We start from the raw sequence: 17,908 nt of genomic DNA on the forward strand, positions 1-17,908 counted from the left end.
TGCACCAAAGTTCAACTTTTGGTGTTCTCAGTTACCTGGGGAAAAATTTTTTTTCTAAATAATTATTGGTAATAATTTTAGCAAAGTAGCCTACTTCATACATAAATGTTAGTTTAGCGGTAAAAAAACAAAAACAAAAACAAAACAACAACAACAACAACAACAACAACAAAATAACTAATATTGTCAATTTTCTGAAGGATACTGAACATTATATGAAGCAACTCACTGATTCAACTATCAAAAGGCAACCAGTGCACTTGACATTCCTGTTTTTATAATATTATCTGTTTAATATGACTTTTTGTTATTGTTTTGTTTGTATTTGTTAAATTGTATACTGGAATTTTGTTACACTCTGTTGTGCAAATAAGAATTTTAAAAAAGAAACTAAAGTTCAACTTTGAGGTGCCTGTGTTTTACTTAAGTATTCACATTTTTACAACTCTGAAAGGAAAATAATGTAGCCCTGCTATATACTCTTCTACAATTATATGACAGCTTCAGTTGCTGGTTACTTTACATGTTTAAATTATTCATACAAAGTATAATTAATGATAAATCCTTTTGTATTACCAACGAATAACCCACCCAGCAGTGTAAAGTAATTAAAAAATAACTACACCTTTACCAACTGCATCATTAAAGTAATACTTACCCTGTAATGCATCAAATACAGTCTTATAATGTACATTGTACTATTCTGACATGGGTAATTCTGCATTTTGCAGAGTATTTTTGTTTTAGGTAATCCTCCTATTGTGTTCATACCCAAACTGGATCATGTTTAGATGTAGATTTTTCTGCTCAAGACAAGGCCTCATTACACCTACAACAATGGACATTTAAATACAATAAAATACATTTTTAACGTATTTTTATATTTTTCTTTTTAAATGTTACACCTAAATTTAACAGAAAGACACCCTGGGTCAATCAAATTTAATTGTTCTTTAGTTTAGATGTATGAAATATGCTTTTGATTTTTTAGTATGATCAAAACAAGGCTTTATTACATCCCCAACAATATACTCTTAAAATGAAATACATCCTGATTCTTTTAGTTTTTTTGTCATTCCTTTTTTAAAAACAAATTGCATGCAAATGCAGTGTTAATGGTCAAAATTGACATGGTAGGAATTATGCACTGTTTTAAGGAGAGAAATACATGTTACCAAACCATAATGATTTTTTAAAAAAGTTATAAAAATCTTATTATGATGGCAACATAATATTGTTTATTAGTAATTTAAAAAATTAAATTCCATCATCAGCATATTTACTTTAATTCAATTGTAGAGTGACATACACTCCAGTAGATGCAGTGAAAACTTATCTCACAGCTGCGTTGCCCCATAATGCTTTGCAATAAGGAGTGCCGCACATGAACCAGCAGGTGTCAGGAGGTGACAGCTTTGGTGAGAAAATCTGAGAGGGCGACTGGGGAAACACATGAAACAACATTTATCTGATTGGAACAGAGAGTGTGGATACTCAGACCCTGCAGCTGCCTGCCTGCTTCTCTGTCTGCCCCAGGTCACACCACAAGTTTCCTCACAGCTGTATAGAAATAAGTGGTTGGTACAATAGTGAGGGATTGTGAACAGGTGAACAAAACAGAGCATGGACTGTCAGGTCTCCAACTCTCAGAGGTTCCACAGAGTGAGTGTCCATTTCAGCTGTTTGGTCCTGTGTCGCCAGAGGACACCCAAGATATTGCTGTACTTGGCATTTACTATGTAAATGTATCATAATCTATACAGAAACATGACAAACATGTCTAACACTTGAGATCATTTTGAGATTTTTGATTTATTTCATTTGGTCAGCATGAGGGTATCTGGCTAACAGTTTGTTTCAACTAATGGTTGTGTAATGTGGGAAGAGGGACTTCACCTACTTACTATTTTGGAGTCACATCAGGTGGATTCATGTTACGCAAAAACATCTAAGCTGATTTATAATGTAAACAGAGGCCAGCATCAAACTCTGCAGCAGTGTTTCAAGTGTAGATCAACTTGTAATCCATCATGAGTTAGTGACATGTGTGTCCTGAGATGCAGGATGCATTTCTTGCCATTTGTGTTTCTTTTTTGACATGGGTTTCTTAATCAGACTATTTCTTGCTAAGTGATGTTAAAGTCAGGTTATTTTTCTAAAAGCTAAGAGCTGGTCTTCTTTTATGTTGCACACAGACTGTACATACTTTAACTGACCACTCAAGGCAGTTGTTTAGATGTATACATGCATTATTTTACTATCTGTTGAAGCCCTGTGATGGCAGAGTTGGCAGCCAGAATTGGCCCGGTTTATTTGGCCCGTTTATGGGGCATCATTCATGCCGAGTCTCAACTGACTCGAGCAACTAAATACAGCCCGACTCATTTCTACTGGTATGCCAAGTTTGGGCCGATGCTGGGCCAGGTCACTTTTGATAATGGCCCAGTAATGGCAGTGTTGGCAGCCAGAATTGGGCCGGTTTATTTAGCCTGATTCTGGGGCGTCATTCATGCAGAGTTTCAGCTGAGTCAGGCAGCCAGATGCGGCCTGTCTCAGTCTAAGCCGAGTCTGGCAACCTGATGTGGCCCAATTTCTTTCTTTCAGCATGGCGAGTTTTGGCCGATGCTGGACCAGGTCATTTTTGATAATGGCCCAGTGATGGCAGTGTTGGCAGCCGGAATCATGCCGTTATGCCATTATCTGGCCCGATTCTGGGGCATCATTCATGCCGAGGCTCAGCCAAGTCGGGCAACCTGAAGAAGCCCAACTAATTTCTTCATATCGATTCTGGGCCAGGTCATTTTTGCCACCTAGGAGTTTTGTTTCTGTATCTACAACTGTGAGCATCACATGACATAATTTCATTAAACAAATTAAAGGCTGTGAGAAAAAAAATCTACATTACAAAGAACACAAACAAACAAAAAAAGTTGAAGGTAAATTTACTTTTATTTCACATAACGAATATTTGCATTATTTTGACTCATGCATTACAAAATGCAAGGCAAAACAGGTGATGCCGTTGCACTAGAAAACATTTAATGTCTAATGACATCAAATGTACAAAATTTAAAAAGTGAACAGTTCTCATGCTGTCCTTTATCAAACTGGTCAAGTATAAAAAGCGACATTAAAGAATTAAGAATCTATTAGAGACGACAACTTTAAATCTACAGAAAACAGGAAATGCGTTGGACTTATTGCTACCGTTCCACTCATCTTTTGTTCTTTATACACAGTGTATTGCTTTGTTTAAACATCCATCGTATGCTCTTGATCATTATGCAGCAGCACATGTGGACGAGCTCCCTAGTAGGCTTCATACTAACACATGAACACAAAATAAAGGGTTTATTACTGTAAGGCTCCATAATAAATACATAAATAGCATAATTTAAAAGGCACATTATGAGACATTTTGTCAAAATGAGCAATTCACATTCAATAATGTTTCTTCCCTTATGCTGAGTTTACTTGAGGTGCAATTTAAAGAGAAGAAAATTGAGTGCTTTTCAGCTGTTACTTCAGCATTTTGTCTTAACATAGAATCAAGAAAACACATATTAGAGGGAACCAACTGAGGGTGTCTAATCTATCTCACTCCAAACAGTTATAAAAAAAGAGAGAACAATCTTAACAAAATACTATCCTCTATATCAATGTCTGCATAGCTTTACCAAGCAAAATACTGGTCCAAAACTATGAAATACTGAAAACTGCATGATAGTAACACGCTGTTCTCATATGTATGCAAGTGTTTTGGTTTGTTTTCAAAGAGGTGGGGAAGGAACCTGATCATAAGACATGAATGCACTTTGGAATTATACAAATTCCTCTGCAATATATATACACAAAATTCAGCAATGGTTGACATGAGGTCCAGTAAGTCAATTAACATTAAATATTTTCCTGCTGAATAAATATTAAATATTCATATATATTCAATAGTGACAAAATACTGATCTCAGTTGAATAAAATATACAGTTATTCCTTATTTTCTCCACATTTTGGTGATTTTCTTCAGGCTCTTTGGTAGAAGGACTGCTAAGTTAAAATGTGGGAGTGACATCCATCATTCAGCCCCTACGGTCTTCCCCCTCATACTGTAACTTTGCCCTCTTCGTCGGAGGAGGTGACCTCCCCTGCTTTCCTCCTTTAAAGTGGTTTTCATGGTTTCACTGCATGCGATCTGTTTGGAGCTGCTGAGGCTGGTACTGGCTGAAGGCAGCAGCAGCCGCAGCTCCTGGGGTGGCAGCAGTGGCGAGTGGCTGCTGGACAGCGTATCCATACCCTGCTGTGGTCATGTAGCTTGTTGGTGCTGGTGAAGCCGCATACGGATACTGCTCATATGCAGCAGCAGCGGCAGCAGCAGTGGCAGCAGCCGCAGAGTACTGGGCATATGCTGCTCCAGTATAGTCAAGGTATGGGGAAGTGGCGGCAGCAGCTGTTGCTGTAGCAGCAGAAGGTTGTACGTGAGGGATCACCACGCTGGGTTGGACAAAGGCCTGAGGGTAGACATAGTGGGCAGGGACTCTGTAGGACAGAAAGACACCCTGGGTCAAGCAGAGTCACAGCTGGTCATTTTTCCAACGCTGAAACTGAAAAGCAGGCGCCTCAAAAACGTCAATCCAGTCCTCAGAACACAGCAAATCCATTCATTAACAACTGAAAATAAATACCCTACCTAGAAATGAAAAGTTAAAGAAGCAGCAAAACCACAAAGAAACACGAGCACAGCTTTTAATTTAAAAAAAAAAAAAAGCACCTGAATCTGAAACACAGTAAGGCATTAAGAGAAGAGACAGCCCAGCTCTGCACCCAGTGTTTCACTGAAAACGGTATTTGACAAAATGCGAGCTTATCGCACAACACCACAACATATCAGGAGAAGAAGTGGACATTATATTCTGTCCACTATGGTCACTCACAACAACACCACAAATACAGGCATGCCAACACATGTTAATAGGTCCTTAAACACAAACAAATAAGGCAAAAAAGGCTTTTGTTTCTTTATGAGAAGCTAATGAATGCAATACATTGCAAGGCAGACAATGAAGCTGCTGAATTAACCATACGGTTATCAAGTGGGTTGTATTAGGTTCTGTAGAGGCCCTGGTGTGTTTATTTGCTTGAAAAATAGATTTATTTATCTATTTTAAAATGGAAACGTGGTGTAACAGGAGATCAGATGGGATCTCTTCATTGGAAAGCATCAGTCTGAATACAGGCCGGGATATAAATGGATAAATACAAGCCGGGGTATCTCGGTAAATCTGGCCCCACTTTAAACTTGAGTAAAGTCACCCTGGTAAATATATTGAGGAGCAGGTGTGAAACTGTTATATCTGTCCATAAACACGTGCCCCCTCCCCCTCTTCCAGACACACACCCCCACACAAACATACACACTCCAACTTGACTGACAAGGGAGGCTGGAAGCATGCTATTTTTGCTCCCCTTGTCATCTCCAAAGGACAAGCTGATCTTCTCCTTCAGTAACACATGGCAGGGCACTCATCAACTGTAATGGCCGCCTACGCCGCTCTAGTGTCTCAGTGACTTTTCTGAATTTACTGCTTTATTATCAGACCGCAGGCGTCCTGGCTGATTAGAAAGCGGCACTCTGGTTACAAAAGTGGGATGCTGTGAACAAGAGAACGGTTTTGTACTATACTATACTACTATAGTTGCATAATGATCACAGAAAATGTTACAATTCTAGTAAAAACTTAAATGATGACAAATCTAATTACAAGTGTACTTTAAAACATGACAAGATCGAAACCAACATGCCTTTCTTCGTGATGTGACCTTGTTTTAATATGAACACTTCAAGCGCCAAAAGAGGACGGCTGACTTAAGCTGTCTCCATTGAAAGAGACCGGAGGAACATTTTGTGGCTCTGCACGTCGAGAGCTAAATAAAGGTGCTTTGTAAATCACCAGGACACATGGGTAATCCCCAGCACATAACCAAAAGGCTTCATGGGCACATGGCTCGGCCCACCTGTTGTCCACAGTCGAGCGGCCCTGTCTGTGCCATACATTATTAACAGCGCTGCTGAGTGACTCCCATTTTCCATCTGAATTTGAGAGGCTGTGGAGATCACTGTAGCCAACAGCTGCTGCCTAAGAGACCGGCTAAGATCTCTGTCTCTGCAGTGAACATTTGAGTCTGTCTATATGTATAAAAAGACTTTTTTGGTTTATTGCAAAGCTAAAAAATAGATCTATTGTGTTGGAAAATGTGCTTAAAAGAATAATCTTTTATTTTAAATCATTTTAAATTATTTAATTAGGATTATTATGAATAAAAATGTTCCCTAAATGTTATATTTTTACCCTAGACATTTCCCACTGGCTTTTAAAAAATAATTCTCTAAATCTACTCACTTCTTGCCATTTGTGGAACATTTCCTACCAAGGTGCTTATTGCCTTTTTTCCCCATGTTGTTGAACGAAATCACACCGATTTGTTCAAAGGTTTCAACACTTGTGAAAGGCATCTGACAGCAGCATAAGAAAAGCAATGTTGCTTCAGGTTTCAATGGGTTAACTTAGTCTATTAAACTGCTGATTTGCTAGTACCAGTATGGTACACCCCCCTGCACAATTAAAATGTATTGTTAAAACCATATGAGAAAATTATGAAAGAAAACAATATGCTCAGTATCGTGTAGCTGTTAAGCTACAACGGAAAGCAATGGGTTAATAAAAAAAAAACAAAAAACACAGCATCATGGGTAAGAAAACAGAAAAAGAACTCCCACATGCAACCCAGTGTTTGTTTTGTTGCGGGGGATCAATTTTGGAATTAACACACAGTGAGTGATCATCAGCCCCCTTTTGACAACAAAACACAATTGACTCAATGTTAACAAGAAACTGGGAGAAAAAAATAAACCACAGGCTAAAGCACAAATCAATTATTAAAAAGGGAAAAGGAATCAACACCCCGTTGCAGAGTTACAACTCCCTATCAAAAAAACTCACAAAGTGTGCACAAAAAACCTCCTGCACCCCCCGCCTCCCCCACTGCAAGTAGGAATAAGCACACAGTTAAGCTGAACACCACATCATACTGAAAACAAGGCACACACCAATCTATGTACTATGGAAAACTGTGAAAAAAAACAAAGGACTTCCATGCATCTAGTCACCATTGTGGTTCGTTTGTGTATGTCAGAGTATACAGGTAACACTTTAGTGCTCTGCCCAATGCAGACTCAGCTATTCCTCAAATCATCATGTCCCTTCATCAGCTATTTTAACCGTTACCGACCCTGTCAGATCAGAGAGAGATAGACAACATAAAGTCAAGTCCGGCAGTGGCTGGGGACAAAATGTTCACTTCCTTCACAGTCAACGTCAAGCAAAGGAGCACACATCCACACTCACATGTCCTCATTCAGGATGTAACAGGTGGAGGCAATGACAAATGACACTTTACAACAACAAAGACACATTATATGACATCATAAAAAGGAAAATAACAGATTTCTTCCACTTTACACAGACAGATTTAGTAACAGGAATGTCAGATCTGCAGCTTGACTTACCCGTAAGGTCTTTGGATGAATGCTGGATGTATCTGAGGCACACCGAATGCAAATCCTGGAAAGGAAGGAAAACAGGCACTTGTTGAAGTTTCGTTTGAAGTACTGACACTATTGTATTGCAGTGAAGATGATTTTGAAAACAGTGTTCTGATTCTTTCAAGCATATGTGTAGATTTCTGGGGGGGGGGGCACAGGGGACACATCCCCCTCAATATTTAAAACGTGTAATTGTATCTCCTCCCCTAATAAAAACACAAAAGTAGGCCAAAATTTAAGATATTTGCACAATAATCTATGCAAAAATGGCACAAATGTGTGCATAAAAACACACCAGTATGCACACTGTAAAATCTGGCAAGTTGATTATACTTACTATTATACTAAAAGGAAATGCAAACCCATTGCCTTGAAAAATATCAGTTAATATGAATATTACTAAGTTTACTTAAAACTTTGTGACATTTAGTTCATTTGGGAAGTTAATGCAAATTAAAAATGCAACTTCAGTAAACCAAGTATACTGTGATCTATATCTGTATTCTGCTGGTTGAAAACTAGTCAGTCACATTTGTATATTTTTAAACATGTTAACAAAACTGAACACTCAGATCTCCTAACATCATCACTGGCAAAATCCTCTTTGTCACAACCAAGTCAGACTAACTTGGTTTACTAAAATTGCAAACAACAAGGCAACAACTTAACAAAATTAAGTAAAGACAGCTAAATTTTACTTTAATTTAACAATTAGTCATTAAACATAAATTAAGATTTATATTTGTATTGACTTTCCTTTTCCAAGGCAATCGCTTTCCAAGATTTTTTAAGTATCAACTAGTCAGATTTTAAAGTGCAGCAAATTAAATATCCTACTCAAAATTTAATGGTGAGGGACTCCCAACCCACAGTTTCCTTTGTGTCCCCCCTCATTTCTAAAAATTAAATCTACACCCCTGCTTTCAAGAGAAAATAACATATTAAGTTTGCATCATCCAAATATCAAGTTTACAGTTGTGTGTAAAGGCATTTAGGCTGCTGTCTTTGTGGTCCACCTTGATTATCTTGAAGTTGTGACATAAAGCTGAGGTCCAGTCCCTCACCTGGCTGTATGACCCTGGGTTTGGCCCCCAGGTAGGCCAGATTCACGTTGGCTTTTCTGCCATCTATTATGGGGTTGGGGTCCTTGCAGGCTCGGTCTGCAGAGGCCCGGTCTGCCATGGTCACCTAAAGGAAACAACACATTTTACATTGTGATTTCTTACTGTAAAGTTTGGTCACAGTGACTGAGACCTAAAAAATATGGATCATTTGCTCTTTTTTCAATTTTATTTTTTAGATATTTTGGTAAATGTAAAGACTAGTCAGGTCACATGGTGGGTAATTCACAAGCACATTATGATAAAGTGGTTCCAAAATTGTCCAATTTCTGATAAAAATGACCTATTCCTGTCACACAAAACATGAACTAGCAAAAAAACTTCCGCCTACAGGTGCTGATACTGGATCGATAGACCCTTATCCCCGACTGTGCACGTGTGCAAACCAACTTTAAAAATGGCATCTCAGACTTGGCAACAGGTTGCTACTCACAAATCCATATCCTCTGGATTTCCCCGTCTGCCGATCGGTGATGACAACAGCCTCCTCGATGTCTCCAAACACCTCGAAGTATTTCCTGAGACTGGAGTCGGTTGTGTGATAAGGAAGACCTCCTACGAAGATCTTTGTGAACGTGGTGTCTTTCTGTGCGGAGTGCATCATTTGTAGATGTGCGTTAAAGCGATTTCCTGGAAGTAGTTCTGGTCGGATAAAGTAAAGAAACAGCGTTCAGAGGAGTTGAGGGAGAGAGTGCGGCGCGGACAGGCAGTCCCCCGGAGATGTGACTGAGGCTCTGAGAGAGAAGGAGGAGGAGGAGGAGGAGGAGGACACCTGTTAGATTGGTGCGGGAGGTTTCCCAGTTGTCAGTGTGACACAGATACTTAACTCCACCCATATCCAGACCACCGCCACCCTGCGCAGGCTGCCTACTGGCGCACAGCTGCTAAAACAGTGGCAAGGACACACTGCAAAAAAAAAAAAAAAAGTGTAGCGAAAACTCACCGATTTTCATAGAAAAGTTTCCAGTCACAGAGAAAGAGATGTTCAGGGTTTCCGGCTATGAATTTCCAAAACTTTTACATAGGCTACATAATACATAACATTTTTCCAAAATATTTTTTTCACGTAATGTTTTAGTGACTTTTCATCAGTCACACAGAGCAACACTGTCACAACAGAGTTAAATTAGTAGGCTTGAAAAAAAGTTTGTGAGTTATGTCTTTTTATAAACATATTAGCAACAACAGCCAAAACAATGCATATTCAAAACTATTCTAGACCATTCTGTTAACTGCTGGTTTGATTTCTGTCAAATACTTGGGGATAAAAGGCAATGAACAACTTGGCAAGAGATAGCCTACTCCACAAAAAATGAATTAACAAAATTAATTGACAAAAAATTAAATAAAAGGAGAGAACATTATGTTTAACCTATGATTATGATAATGACATACTCAAAATGATTATTATTTTTATTCTTTTTTTCATATAATTTTCAAGGTAATTCCAATTTATGGGCTACCTTCTTGTAACTTTAAAAAAAAAAAAAATCTTGTTAATTTGGGGTCATATATTGTTTAGTTGCTCTTTGGGTAGGTTTTTCTGAAATGAAGGAAGAAATCAAGCCTATTCGCTCAGGTTTCAAAGGATTAATTCCAAATTATTTCCAGGCCTGGAAAACAGTTTTTCTAATTTCAGAACTTTTCCAGGAATTTCATGACCATGGGAACCCTGGATGTTAATCAACGCAAGTTTGAAATGATAACAGCCTTCCAGTTTGGTTGCACACCTCGTGTGGGGGAATCTGTGATTGGCCCACGGGTGCCTGCATCATATGTGTGGGGCAACATGTTTACATGTTTGTGTTGTTTACCTTTACACCAGTCACAGATAGGGTTACTTCCAGGGGACCATATATTTGTGAGTGGCAGGCGACTCTTTTGCCCCACACTGAGAAGTGGAGCACACATCAGTGTTGACATCTCAGCTAAGAGATGTAGTAAAGAATTACACTCCGCTGTGATATTTATCTTTACAGTGCTTTGGCTTAAGTGACCCATGCCATAGTGATTTCTGCATGTTTTTTGCAGAACACCCTCCCTTTTAAAATAATCTACAGTAAAATATTTTTTCAATAAATATACAAAATAGCTGTGTCTCGAGCACATAATCAAATGTCAAAATCAGCAAAATTTACTGCAGATTGATACTTTCTCTCTGTACACATTTGATACCGACTCATCATCAAAGATCTATTAGAGTATTTTTTGTTTTAGAAAATTGGAGCATGGGAGGGGAAATTAAGCATTGAACACGCTAAAACAACGGATAGTCATGCATCACACCAAACTCTAAAAGGACCTGTGCGACACCAATTGGCAACCTTTACTATTAAAAGAGCCATTTTTGAAGATGTAAAAAAAACAAAAACTTCTTGTTAAAGCTACAGAGAGCCACTGGAGAGGAGCAAAAGACCCGCATGTGGCTACGGAGCAACAGGTTGGCCCTCCTTAACCTAGAAATTTGACCTCAATGCAAGAATGTAAGATTAGAGCAGATTTGAAAAGAACTTGCATTTAAAATGGCATATTATTGCATTTGGATAAGAGATGTTAGACATGTACTGGAAAGTGAGACAGACAAACTACTAAAACATAGTAAAAACAGAGAGCTTGAATGAGCCAAATGAAGAGTCAACACAGGTTTCTCTGATTGTAAATGTTCTATTCTAGAACATTTTGTACCAATTAAAACAGTTTGCGATACATTATAAATACAATTCTGTACATTATAATAGTGTAAATACTATGTTCAAATACATTTCTATTTACAACTCCTTATGAGGGAGAGCAGCTTTGTTCTCTTCTTTAAAGTAAGGTCTTGGGTTTGTCTCATTTACTTGAAATTACAGCTTGGATATATAACTATCTCTAGTCAGTTCCACAGTTCACCACTTCCATAAAAAATACAAGTTCATAGGACAGCTCTTCTTCATAACTAAACTACGTTTGCACCGTCTTCTGTAACCTGATACCATCCATCACCCATTCATCCAATTCTCCATGTGAAAAAAAAATGCATTATTGAGTACCTTTTAGCATGTGGTGTTATATATCAGTCAGTTAACATATAAAATGCAGATGGACAATCAGTTAAAAAGGTTTTCAGTCAGTCAGCGAGGCTGGGTGGCATTTTGAATGCTTCTGGGCATCATGATATACATACACAGGTTTCAGGTCCATACAGTTAGTTTAAAACTCAGTGAACCTGTTATGGAGGTCACTGAGCAGTCTGCGGTTTATGTGCCTGCCTTTATGAAAACAGGGCGTTAAGGCATCAGTACATCCAGGCCTTGGACAAAGCCCTGCTGCTTTGTTCCCCCGGATTAAAGTGATGACACAATGTTTCTCAGTCACATCAGTTAGAAAATATCTCATCAGTCCAATATGGAAGATAGTCGGCGAACTCTCCAAGAATCCTTTCCAGTGCAAGCGTTCAAACAGCAACAGTCTCATGCTGGATGGGGATTATTTCCTCCACAGTGTTACAGTACTTCAACAGGATAATTTAACATGATTACTGCAGTCAAACACTGAAAGCAACTCAGGTTTTGCAGATTTGTTCAGGGTATGTGGCATTACTCCTAGAGATATGGCACTAAGCTTTACTTGGACACATAGATATATAGTGTTTACCTCCACACATTAGAAAAATAACACATAACAGCAGATATGGAACCGTGGTTCTTTGGTTACCCCTGACATATCATATTGATGTAAATATCAATGTTTATTAACAGTAGTACATTCTTAATCTTCATATCCCAGATTACTCTGCTATGAGCCTCAGGGAGGATGCATTGTCTTATAAAAATATTATATATAATGTTAAGAAACCAATGTAAGAAAATGTATGTGGGTAATGTTTCCATATGGACTCCCAGTTAAAAGTGAAGTTCTCTATCAAAAATACCACCGTATAGAAAACTCAGATATGTGCATAGTGAATTTTCAGTGAACAGTAATTAGGATATACCTTCATTAAATGCACAGGTCAGATATGCTTTAGAGAAGCAGAATACATCAGCATCTCCATCACAGGGAGAGGAGCCATGCTGAAGTCAGCCCGAAGTTCACCCGTAGGCGCTGGATCTGACGACCACCCTCAGTTGTCTGTTGTTCCTCAGCAAGTTGTTTCTTCTTTAGGTTCTATCTGATGAGAGTCTGGGGCTCTGTGTCCATGGAGGGCGGTCCTCTGGTGAGGCGAGACGGCTTCACAAACACACCGTGACCTGGGGGGCAGCGGAAGTACACCCTGCCCTGGACAGTCCCGTTATGCTTACCTAAAGGAAGATCAGTCATTATAGATATGTAGAATTATTGTGGATGAATTGTAGTTCCAAACTTTCATACTATGTCACATTTGGACCTTTCATACACAAGGGGAAAAGCACAGCACTTGTTCTCTTCATTAAACAGCAGTACTTTGTGTTCCTTTACATTTTCCATTTCAAAATTCCAAACTTATGACGACACAAACTTCCAGATATTACAGTAGATTTTTCAGACCATATTTTACATCTGAGTACAAATAGCTAGATGTTTATAATGTAAATAAATTGCTTTAAAATCCATCTGTTAAAATGTGCATCAAATTATGACTATGTACGCTATCATGTAGCCAAATAATTGCTAGATGACTGCAGCTAAGTACTGTTGCTCATACAAAGCAGTTAACACCAAACCCAGTCAAGTACTTTTATAAATAGTGCTACCTCTACTTTTATTATTTTCTCTTAACAAATTGAATAAATGAATAATTGAGTAATTTTTGTTCAGTTTTAAGGCACTTGCGGCTGAGTTGTTTCGCAGGCTGTGATGCGTGTTCAGTCACACGCCCTAATTTTGGCCTTGCTTTCGACAACACTGATCTCATTCTGGCCCACGTACATAATGTATGTGGGCCAGAGTAGTAAGTAGTAAGTAATTTTGCTTTTTTGTTATTTTTGTTTCCATAGACAAATAACATCAGCATTTTTTAATGAGGATCCCAAAAATTAGTTATTAGAGAATTGTTAGTAGAACGTTAAAATACACTCTCTGGTGGAAAAACTATGTGATGATTAATTTCTAAATTATCTCAATATACGTCAATGTAAAATTGTCACATAATATGTGTATTTGCATTTGCATATGACAGGCTCTACTAATAGATTTTTTTGGAGGCAAATTTCTTGAAATGACTCACCCACTGCCATGTCAAGCTTCACACCAATCCAGATCCCCTTAGCAAACTCCACCCCTCCAACATAGTGAACTGTTCCTCTCCTCTTCCCCACCCACACCTGCTCTCCTGGGGCCATCCAGTCAGGAAGTTGAGCTGCAGGCGTGCTCTCATCTCCACTGGAATCTCCTGATGGCTCAGCGCTGCTGGGGTTTGGGCTTGGACAGGGACTCCCGTGGGGCAGATCTCCTTGGGCCGGCTCCTCGGTTGGAGGTTCTCCTCCTGCTCGAGGAGTCGGGGCAGTGGGTTGGGCTGTAGGTGTGACTGGGAATGGTGATGCTGGAGATGGAGCTGGGACTTTGTCAGGCACAGATACTGGTACTCTGACTGAAGTGCAAACTGGGGTTATGTGAGGGTAGGACACAGCAACACTAACAGAGCCTGTGTTATTTGGACATTTACATGCAGCAGTGTCTTCAGGAGCAGATGTGATAATACCAGAGACATCAGAGGACTGTTGATTGCCTGTGTCACATGATTTTTTCTCCAAACCCTCCTGCTCCCACCCCTCTGTAAAATGTGCCAAATCGCTGTCTCCAATACTGTCGTCAGCCCCTTTAAAGTCAGTGAACTCCTGGCTAGCACTGAGCACACAGTTATGAGGCAGAGGGAATGTTTGCTGCTTGTCTCTGCAGTTTGGGATACTGACAGGCAAGGAGGAAGGGTGGATGAGCAGCTCCTGAGCCCCAGAGGGAGGAGGCTGCTGGGTGTCACTCCCTGCAGAAACACTTTTGGTTTGGGTGCAGCCTCTTCCAGCAGGGCAGCCGAGAGGGTCGTGGGGGTCTCTGGAGGTGCAGCTGAGGTGGTCAGAGCTCTCACTGGTACTGAAAGGCATGTCAGATAGCGTAGCGTTGGAGGCACTATGTGAAAAGTAGCCACTAGTGCAACTGCTGGCCGTGGGGCTTCGGGACACCTCTCTCTCTCCACTTCCACCTCCACACCGGCTTCCCTTCAAGTCAGAACGGGAGGCCAAAAACCCCTCCTGGTTCTCCAGAGTGGCGTTGTAGATCTCAAAGTTTGCAAAGTCCTCTGGGATGTAAGGCTGGAAGCTGCTGTGGTCCTGAGGGCCTCGATCAAGATTCAGAGTCATGTCCACATCTGTCTCCTCGTCCTCAGAGTCCTGCTGATGAAAACAACAGCAGCAGGACAAAAGACACATCCCACCAGACATGATGTCAGCTAAAGCCTGTATGGAGCATCAGCCTACAGAAACACTCTTTTTTAAGTGAATGAGGACAATGAAAAATGGTGTCAATGTGATAATGGAATATGAATGCAGTGTATGAAGAATGTGGCACATTTTCTTTGTTTTATTAACTTTGCTTTGAGGTGGTTGTTACTGTACCATTATGCTCAGGTCTGGGTAAACACATGGTTGATGAGCCATTGTTAACAGTGGCAACATGGCAATGGGAACCTTTTTGAATACTGCAGGAGCCACTGCCACAAATTTTAATACAAAAAACCTACTGTTCTCAAGGAACTAAGGTTTTTTTTTGTACTCATTTGTACAATATTATCTTAATGACACTTTAACAACCTAAATATTAACATATTTAGGACAATGTCCTCATTGATGACGTTTTTTTTTTTTGTTTTTTTTTTTTTTAAAAAACAACAACATTGTTTTCCCTCTCTGCTCTTAGATAACTGTACATGTACACAGTATGGTAAGTCCAGTGCACTGAGCATAAGGCTTTTCATCTTGTGATCAATACTACACAGACTAGGGGTGGGACAATACATGACTTTTTCGCAGATTGTAATAAAAAACCTTCACATAAATTCGATTGTAGTGAATTTACATTGAGATAATTGTAGCTATCATGTCCTGCAGCTCCTAAAGAGAGTGCTGGGCAACCAACAATAAGAGACTGCAAAAAGTGCTACATACCAGACCCTGCAAAATGTGCTGGACTTTGAAGCTACATTTTACAGTGGCCAAACAGTGTAATTACACGGTAATGTGATGACTGAGGGCCCAAGAAGACATTTTCCAATTGACTTACATTGTGAATTAAGTGTCACAACCCCCCCTTGCAAAAATATTTTTCACTATAATGGATGTTCACTAAAACAAAAAAGTTAGGTGTCCTATAGGTGATGCAATAAAAATGAATGTTTCTTCACAAAATGTAAGGTAAAATGATCCCAATATGCTTTAGTTCCACTTTAAGAGTTTTAAGTATATTTTGTTGATTATAGTGATAATATTGGTAATCTCAATTCAAGCAGCTGACCAGGGAGTCATTGTTTAACTTAAGATTTTTAAGTTACCTTTTTATGAAACTTGTCAACAAAGACTTAAGTCAATGGGACTCCTGCCACTTCATATGCTCTGTCACCAGCTTGTAGACTGGTTGAAATGGTGTCAATGTGTAACCCTAAAAGCAAACTGTGGCAGTGAGATACTTACACCAGTGTGAGCATGTCATATCAGTGTGTCATGGAGTGTAGGGGTGTGTGTGTGTGTGTGTGTGTGTGTGTGTTTGTGTGAAACTCTGACAGTAAGCCTCAGAGCGGTGTGTGCTGGAGTGTGTAGCACTTACAGCAGTGTGTGGCAGTATGTGGCTGAGCTGTCTGCTGGTGGGAGTGGTGGGGGTGGAGGTGGAGGTGGAAGGCTTGCAGTGGCCCTCGCTGCCTGCCCTGGGCCGGCGCCAGGGGCAGGGAGGGGGGAGCAGTGCAGGGCTGTCCACACATGAGCGCATGCTCTGCGGATGGGTCAGAATAACACTTCACACACACACAGCATGCATGGAGCTGGGCAGGCCAGTTACACAGTTAGTGCCATGCAGTTTAATATTTCACAGAAAACAGTGCTTGAAGTGTCCTGGGTGTGAGTAACTTTACTATTTAATGCAACATTACTTCTTGTGATATATTTGTAGTCTCTTAACAATCTTTCTCTCATGTCCACACACTATTATAGCCTGTTGAAAAAAAATAAGCTTTTTTATCCAAACTGCTGCAATAGATGCATCACCGCAATCATACTCTCTAATCCTGCTGCTGACTGAATCATTTTGTTGCTAGCTAGAGACCCCTTTTTCCCAACTACAGCATCCCTGACATGGATTCAACTACCTGGAATTCTTTGAGTCCACTTCAAGCACAAATGAAAACAAATATGCAAGGTTAGTTTAAATGGTTGCAACAGCCACACTCTATCAAAAAACTCATATTTTCACAGATAAAATTAGGCACAAGACTTTACAGCATAGCTTTGTCTCATTTAGCGTTGTGGCTCTCCTCAAGTGAAATCATGCTCCTGTGAGTCATGCTCTCTTATTTCAGTACAGTGACATAAACACAGTCAGTGCCGTTGTGTGTTTTTTCAGCCAGTCACACAACAACAAAGCATTTTTAACGATAATGATCTCTTTGGACAATTACAAATTTTTGTCAATGTCTGTATGTATATCATGTTGTGGAAATGTAATTTGATATGATAAGTGACATGGTAAAATGGGGTTTGACAGAGGATTGACAGAACAAGGATATATGGGAACAACATGGCAAAACAACATGTTGAACATTCCCCACTTAAGAAAGAGTGAATTTCTCCTCCTTACCTCTTGTCCGAGCAGTGGCCGGGCCTCCAGGACTTTCTTCGCCTTGTTCTCCTCTTTGACAGGCAGGAGGGATTTGAGGAACTTAGGCGGCTGTGGGGAAAGCACCTTGAAGGGGCTGGAGTTGAAAAACGTAGGACTTTCTGGAACCAGGCCTGTGTGGGAGCATTCAGTGGTAGCCCAGTTATAATGTGGCAACACAAAAAACGATTTAACACAAAAAGAGGTCAGGACACAATGCAGCTATTGCACATTTGCTGTGTCTGTGTTTTACCTGGATTCTCCTTGTTTTTGATAGGTGTAGTGCAAAGCGAGCCCTCCTGGGGATTGCAGTTGGTGCTGTCCACATGATCACAGTGGTCCTAGGCATTAATACACAAGTAAAATTGGAAAGTA

At 39.8% G+C, this 17,908-nt stretch overlaps 2 protein-coding genes across 10 annotated transcripts in view; both read right to left on the reverse strand.

Moving 5' to 3' along the window:
- Window positions 1-2,930: 2,930 nt before the first annotated feature.
- rbm24b (RNA binding motif protein 24b) lies at window positions 2,931-9,535 on the reverse strand. 2 transcript variants are annotated; one of them, XM_042489489.2, is made up of 4 exons: window positions 9,153-9,535; window positions 8,615-8,786; window positions 7,563-7,617; window positions 2,931-4,534 (listed from the first exon to the last, which is right to left on the reverse strand). In XM_042489489.2, exons 1-4 carry the CDS (start codon window positions 9,321-9,323, stop codon window positions 4,177-4,179), a joined length of 756 nt encoding a protein of 251 aa, XP_042345423.1. In that variant the 5' UTR covers window positions 9,324-9,535; the 3' UTR covers window positions 2,931-4,176. The 2 variants fall into 2 exon arrangements, with proteins under 2 accessions (XP_042345423.1, XP_042345424.1); XM_042489490.2 differs by having other exon boundaries at window positions 8,663-8,786; window positions 9,153-9,533.
- A 1,828-nt stretch (window positions 9,536-11,363) lies between these two features.
- The window catches only part of kif13a (kinesin family member 13A), a 47,343-nt gene continuing 40,798 nt past the window's right edge, over window positions 11,364-17,908 (reverse strand). For 3 of the 8 annotated variants that reach the window (XM_042489616.2, XM_042489615.2, XM_042489613.2), the window contains 5 exons: window positions 17,787-17,874; window positions 17,516-17,667; window positions 16,493-16,654; window positions 13,908-15,066; window positions 11,364-13,002 (listed from right to left, as the gene is read on the reverse strand). In XM_042489616.2, coding sequence (XP_042345550.1) covers window positions 12,869-13,002; window positions 13,908-15,066; window positions 16,493-16,654; window positions 17,516-17,667; window positions 17,787-17,874 — 1,695 coding nt within the window. In that variant the 3' untranslated portion in view covers window positions 11,364-12,868. The remainder of the gene's footprint in view (window positions 13,003-13,907; window positions 15,067-16,492; window positions 16,655-17,515; window positions 17,668-17,786; window positions 17,875-17,908) is intronic. The other 5 variants (XM_088084183.1, XM_088084181.1, XM_088084182.1 and 2 more) reach the window with 3 other exon arrangements.

Source organism: Plectropomus leopardus, chromosome 11, assembly GCF_026936395.1.
Source record: "Plectropomus leopardus strain MGB_pleo_1.0 chromosome 11, ASM2693639v1, whole genome shotgun sequence".
Lineage (NCBI taxonomy): Eukaryota > Metazoa > Chordata > Actinopteri > Perciformes > Serranidae > Plectropomus > Plectropomus leopardus.